At 42.5% G+C, this 6,651-nt stretch overlaps 1 protein-coding gene across 5 annotated transcripts; it reads right to left on the bottom strand.

Moving 5' to 3' along the window:
• Positions 1-1,281: 1,281 nt before the first annotated feature.
• SRSF5 (serine and arginine rich splicing factor 5) lies at positions 1,282-6,253 on the bottom strand. 5 transcript variants are annotated; one of them, XM_031453942.2, is made up of 8 exons: positions 6,097-6,253; positions 5,066-5,210; positions 4,670-4,740; positions 4,439-4,537; positions 4,077-4,146; positions 2,783-2,856; positions 2,230-2,340; positions 1,282-2,131 (listed from the first exon to the last, which is right to left on the bottom strand). In XM_031453942.2, the coding sequence occupies exons 2-8, from the start codon at positions 5,189-5,191 to the stop codon at positions 1,834-1,836; spliced, it is 849 nt and encodes a 282-aa protein (XP_031309802.1). In that variant the 5' UTR covers positions 5,192-5,210; positions 6,097-6,253; the 3' UTR covers positions 1,282-1,833. The 5 variants fall into 5 exon arrangements, with proteins under 5 accessions (XP_031309802.1, XP_031309804.1, XP_031309805.1 ...); XM_031453944.2 differs by having other exon boundaries at positions 6,101-6,251; XM_031453945.2 differs by having other exon boundaries at positions 1,282-2,128; positions 5,972-6,245.
• Between the last annotated feature and the right edge of the window lie 398 nt (positions 6,254-6,651).

Here is a 6,651-nt window from a genome sequence, read left to right as displayed (position 1 = left end):
CTAGTTAATAGTTGACATGCGAAAAAAGTCAACTGGTAAAACATCAAACCACCCCAAGTTACCGTATTTAAAAAGCCCAAAGGTGGACAAAATTGCCTCTCCGATAGCAGCTCGTGGCTATCCTATACAGCCTTTAGATACACTATAAAAAAAAAAAACCTAGGTTTTCATTTAAATAAGCTGAGTGCCCCGAATCCAAGTGAATTAACAAGTATACCACACAAACTCTCCCTATACTCACCCTTGTGTTGAAAATATCAGCTGCACAATATTATGGCCTAAGTTCTAGTCTTGGACACAGGGGTTACCTTTCATGCCAAGAACTTACAAACCCATCCCAGCAAAAAGAACTTCCCACCACTCAATTCCCACACTTTGGGGAAACCAAAAGCTATCTTCCCAGTGCTTCTGATTCTGCTTTCCTCAAAAATCCCTGAAACGCTAGGCTAAGTCAGTCTGGAGTGGTTTGGGGATTCTGGAACTAGACTTCCTGTGTTCTACTACCAATCTTCTATTTACTTGCTCTTCTCTTTGGCCCTGACTATCCTGTAAAATTTCATGTAAAAATAAGACCTAAATTATACATATATAAATACTAAATATAATAGTGAAGCAATTTCGAGGATTCAGTGACTACACAGGCAAGGCACTTTAAGTGGCTACCATGTGTTATACACTATTAACTATTTATCTAGACTAGCACTCGAATGAGTCTTTGAAATTCTGAGAAGAAACAAAGCTCATTTCCTATAGGTATAGGGCTCCAACACTTCATATAAAGATAAATGTAGATAGAACCTTACACAATTTTCACTACTTAACTGTTTTCCCTTTAACATAGATTGTCACCATCCACATCTCAGGCTAGGAGAAAACATTTGGGTGTGGTGATTGAAAAAAAGCTTCATGTGGTGACCTCTGACCATCAAAACTATATTACAACCTTTAAGATAGGCATGAAACATTAACTTTTACAATTTGTTTCCCAAATCGTCCTTCTCTTGGCTATGAAAGCTTAACTAACCTGATGCCAATAACATCAGGTGATAAAAGGACAGGAAAAGTCACACACAAGGGTAACTGTCATAAACAACTTAAATCACTCACTTCGTTGCCCATCTTATGACTAGCCTGGAAATGTCAAAGGTACTGTTTAAATTTTAAAAAAAAAAGTCGACCCTGTACTTCACTATTACAGCATTCTTTACAAGGGATTTAAAATGAAATGTGCATGGGGAGAGGAATCGGTAGCCATACTTCCTTCAGACAAACAGACAAAAGCAATTTTATAATCTTTTATTATCAATAACAAACAGCTGCTTTAACGTCTTTGTCAGGCAGCTGTTAAAGGGTGAGTGGACACCCTTGACCCTAACAAGGAAAACTCAAATTAAGCCTTTATATACAAGCAAATTTAGAGCTCTTTTAAATGTCCAAAGCTATTAATTAGTTTAATTGAAGCATTAAACTAATTTTGAATTAACATATTTGAATAACCAGGAACTAAAACGTTCAAATTTTTTCTAGTACAAAAAAATTAAATTTGCTTTAGTTATAAAAGAGCTCTGTCAATATACACAAACTATATACTTCAGACATTCACAAAAATGTGAGCAGAAGGCTTATCAAAAGACATTTAATACAATTAGTTTTCAACAACCCCTTGGTGGTCCACATCTACAAAGATATCCAGCCCAACCCAAACCCCCTCCAAATCCCACCCCCACAGAAAAGCACATACTTACCAGAATTTTTAGCAAGTATGGTTTGGAAATGTGTTTTTTGTTTTTTGTTTTTTAAAAAAAAAGGCCCCCAGGGCAAGTTATTTACAGTTTAATTGCCACTGTCAACTGATCTGGACCTTGATCGGGACCGGGACCGGGACCGAGACCTGGACCTGGACCTGGACCTGGACCTCTGGCGATCCACAGATGCTGGAGACTTAGATCTACTTGAAGAACCACGTTTCTGGCTCTTCTCAGGCACAGGAGACCTACTAACAGAACGGGACTTGCTCCGGCTACGACTCCGACTCCTGGACCTGCTGTAAGACTTGCGACTCCGGGAACGAGATCGGCTACGAGACCTCGAGGAACTCCTGGTCCGGGAACGAGACCTACTTCGTGACCTACTAGAAAGTGAAAAACAAAACAAAACAAAACACAACATAAATGCAGGCCCTACAAATTCAAAAACTAAACCTTAAACTTAAAAATATTAAAGAGATACCTGTGCCTTTTGCTGCCTTCAATTAATTTAATTTTTCTCCCATTAATTTCTTTTCCAGAAAGTTTTTCAATAGCATTCTTTAAGTCACCATAAGAGGCAAACTCAACTACCCTGCAAAGAAAAAACACCATTTGTAAAATTCCTTCTTGAACTCTCACAAACCGTATTACCAGTCTAGTATTAAATACTTTTAATGTTTGTTTTGCTATTGTTATACTGAGTCTTCTCTCTTCACAGATAACAGTGTGAGAGCAAGATTTCTCAACCTCCAAACTGTTGATACGTAAGCTAAATAATTCTTTGGGGGTGGGGAGCTTTCCTGTGCATTGTGGGATGTTTAGCATATCCCTGACTTCTACCCAGAAGCCAACAGCAACCTGCATCAGTTATGACAACCAAATCTCCAAACACTGTCACATGTGCTCAGGAATAAACTCAACCCTGATTAAGAACTACTGCACTCAAGTATGTCCAAATTTTGAGCACTCAAAAACACTAAAAGTACAAATTCCAGGATGTTTTAAAAGGCTCTTATACTTCAGTATATACTCACCCTTCATTTAATTTAGGTCGATGTGCATCCGCAAAAGTTACTTCCCCAGCTTGTCTCATGAAATCTTTGAGATCCTTAACACAAGATAATTGTGTTATGCAGAGAAAAAAAAAATGTGACACACAAACAACCACATGGTATAAAAACAAGACTACTGAAAGAGAAGATGTTAGATAAAGTACAAACATGGCATTTACCACACTGGTATTCTATCAGAATTCAAAAATAATATATGCAAGGGCACGAAATAAGCAAATAGCATATTGCTTTTAAGCAAAATGCTAGAAATTCAGATTTTAACATTAAAGTAGTATTAGTTTATACTGAGCTCAATACAAAAGGAAAAAAAAACAAAACAAAACAAGAAACAAAACAAAGAAACAGTACATATTTTTAAAGTAAAGACTAAATTAGAAAATTTAATATTTAAAAACAGAACATTTACAAGACACCAGTTATTTTGTGCCCCATATGTCATTAAAAAAGTTTACTTTACCTTCATTATTATTTCCCTAGGCTAGTCAAGCAGCAAACCAATAATCGGTCGGAGAAACCTTCATGACATATGCCCGACTGGCTCTTCGCCACCCACTCGAAGGATACTACCCAATCGATGGAAGCCTTTATCGCACAGCCCCTCCCTATTAGCGGACTAGTGGCGGATGCAGACACGTTCTACTCTTGTGCAGTTACCAAGGACCACTTTACTGCGATCAGGATTCCAACGACCACCTAATTTCGTATCTTTCAACTCTTTTCGACCAGGACCTCTTATTCGGAAGCGTTACAGGAAGACAGCTCTCAACTTAGGGATCAGATCACGTTATCAACGCTCTGGGATCGCTGCAACCTGGCACTTCAAGTTAAGTGCACCGATTACGTCTAGACCGGCAAACACAGATCTAGAGGTGGCCAATTGATCACTGTAGGAGCTGACTGGCAAAGTCAACCAGGCCCAACCAAGAGTGACCAAGACAACGATTAGGATAACCCAGAGGCACTCCTCGTCATAAGGCCAACGACACAGACAGGCTGGCAAATAAAGGGTTTAATATTTGGTTAAAATTGATTTTAAAAAACAAGAAAAAATATCCTCAAAACATTTACATTTGATTACTAATATTAAAGTTTGAAACAACCCCCAATTATATTTAATTAAAAATTTTAAAATTACAATTAAGTCCATTAATTAAATTAAAGATAAAACTACTTTTAATAAAACATTAACATTAGCTACCCATTAATATTTTTAAAAAGCCACATTAAAATATCTCAAAACTGTATTTCAACAAACCTGCCAGCTGACTCTTGAAGATAAATTCTCAACTATAAGCCGATTTTCTGTTCTTACAGGTGGAGCATTTCTGAGGAAGAAAATGAGTACTCACAATGGAAGAAATGCAGCAACATGCACTTATTGTGTTCAGCTGTGGGCAAGTTCAAGCAATCGGATACGACAAGTCATTCAGAAGACTTAACCATCAACGTTTCTGCATTATTTTATGACACATACACTTAAATCAAGAACAGTGAACATAGGAATAACAAAACTGATTACATGGTAAACAGCAAAATTACTTATTGCTAACGTTCTTAAACACTGAAGACTCCTACAGTAATGTTTGTTCAAAGCAGCATCTACCATCCATCACATACCGTCTATCATTTCGAGGTCTGCGACTACTAAAACGGTCAGAATAACGTCCTCTACCTCTTCCACCTCGAGACCGAGCCCTAGCATGTTCAATTGTAACCCTACAGGAAAGGAAGAAAAATCTTCATTATCCACTTGAACTATGTATGAGATCTACTTAGAAAAACATCCCAGCTGACCCAGTCTACTCTTAACTTTACAGTGCTAACTAGTTACAAAACTACGATTCTCACCTTTCACTGCAAAGTTCTTTTCCATCAAGTTCATATACAGCATCATCTGCATCCCTGGGATCCTCAAATTCCTGAAGTACAAACATGAAAAAAACAATGCTTACCATGGCTTTAAAAGTGCCTTCTACAATATACAAAAAGCATTAAATATCTGTGAAAAAATGGAAGAACGGTCCTAACGACAACGCCATATAGATATGCCTAATCAGGCGACCAGAAGTGGTTTCCCTCTAGCCAGCAGTGAGGTTCCTTTATCCCTTAAGAAAATTCACTGCTTTAAGGATGCGTAACATTTCCTAAAGATACTCTACCTGGACTCAATAAAACCAGAAACATTGCTTATCACATCTTTACCCACTTAACAACAGATAAATTCAGCCAGTTCTAAATACTTACCACAAAACCAAAGCCTCTTTTCAGATCAATATCTCTTATTCGTCCATACCCCTTAAAGAATCTTTCCACGTCTTTCTCCCTGGCTGCTGGATTTAGCCTCCCGATGAACACTCGACAGCCACTCATAATGTCCGGCTAGTACTTCCTGTTAGAAAATAATTCAATTGAGATAATACCAGTGAATATCAAAGGAATACCCAGGCAAGGGATCAAAAACATAAACGGCATAAAATAAAATGTTTACCCGGTGATGTTATAAACCAGATTGCCAAGAGTGCCTCTTATTAGGCCAGGTCCCTTGCAGACAAAATTAAAACTCGGCTCCCAACACGATCCTTCCCTGGGCCCAGACCGCAGCAACCGCAACGCCCACTGCCGCCTCTGGAACTGCGCAGCCGCACACTCTCCCCGGCTCTTCTGGCCCCCTCCCATCTGCCGCAGTTAGGAAAGGCCGAGAAGTGCGGGCGGAGCCGACCCCGCCCTCCGCAAGGCCAGCCCAATGGCGACGGGCCGCGAGCGCGTCGCCGCCTCCCAGGAGCGTCACAGCGGGTGGAAGCCGGAATCTCGCGACGCCACCGCCGCGCCTGCGCAGACGGCGGCGGGAGGCCGCTGAGCAGCCACAAAATGGCGGCCGCGGAGCCAGCCGCGGGGAGAGCCGCGCGTGCCAAACTCCCTGTTCCCTCCCCGCCCCCGACCCCACCATTCCGGGGTCCCTCGACCCGCCCTCAGACAGCCCCTACCACACCCCGAGCAAAGGTCTCGGCCCACTACTCGCGGGGTTCGGACAGTGAAATAAGGAGGCAGGGAGGTGCACAGGACCCCGCTGTGTAAAAACGACCACGACCACCCTTCCACCTTCAGGTCCCCTCAAACAATACCCAAAGGGAGACGTGCCCCAGCGCCCACCTCGAGTAAACTGCGCTCATTGGACGCCGTCCTCCGCACAGAGAGCAGCCCTGGCCACTCGCCATCTGAGCGGCCATGAAGAAGCCTCGATCCGAGAAGCCTTTCCCTCAAAGTGAGCCACTCACCTACCGGACAGGATCTTTGGAGTTGAGACCCAGACAGGTCCGTAGTCTGCGACGGAGCCGTCTGCCTCCCCACAGACCAGGACTCAACTCGTCTACGTCTCTGCACAACTGACGCACTTAGCTGCTCTGGCGTTCAACAAAATGGAGGGCGCGCCCTCGCGTCACTTCCGGGGCCGCCCCTCTACCGCTCCGTGGGTCCCGGGACAGAAGTGTCCGCGGGGCGGAGCCTCTTTACGGTGACAGCCCGAGCGACCCCGCACTCGCGGTGGGCGGGGCCGAGGGCGGGAACTGGCGTGGGCGTGGCCGTCAGGTGGTCGGCGCTTGCGAGGCCGCGGTGGAAGGCTTTCGCTTTTACTAGGTCAAGAAGTTTGGTTCATCATTATCTTTTCCATGAAAATACCCTAAGACAAATGACACCTCTTTTTAATCTGAATTTTTTTTTTGAAGACCCCGAACAGTACCGGGTAAAGGAAACTCAGACTTTGCAAAAATATCTGGCTCTGATCCCTTGTTGCTTGCAGTTTACGGTTGCGCTCCTTGATACTCAAGGAAGTA

Source organism: Camelus dromedarius, chromosome 5, assembly GCF_036321535.1.
Source record: "Camelus dromedarius isolate mCamDro1 chromosome 5, mCamDro1.pat, whole genome shotgun sequence".
Classification (NCBI taxonomy): Eukaryota; Metazoa; Chordata; class Mammalia; order Artiodactyla; family Camelidae; genus Camelus; species Camelus dromedarius.
Note: the sequence above shows the minus strand (reverse complement) of the source record. Positions and strands in the feature narration are given on the sequence as shown.

Bases quoted from the DNA above. Each gene is read 5' to 3' on its own strand.
- SRSF5 (XM_031453942.2), bottom strand. From the start codon at position 5,191: ATGAGTGGCTGTCGAGTGTTCATCGGGAGGCTAAATCCAGCAGCCAGG. The intron at 4,741-5,065 runs GTAAGTATTTAG...TTTGTACTTCAG, and splicing joins AAAGAGGCTTTGGTTTTGTG to GAATTTGAGGATCCCAGGGA. The intron at 2,857-4,076 runs GTTTGTTGAAAT...TCTTGTGTTAAG, and splicing joins CTTCAAGAGTCAGCTGGCAG to GATCTCAAAGATTTCATGAG.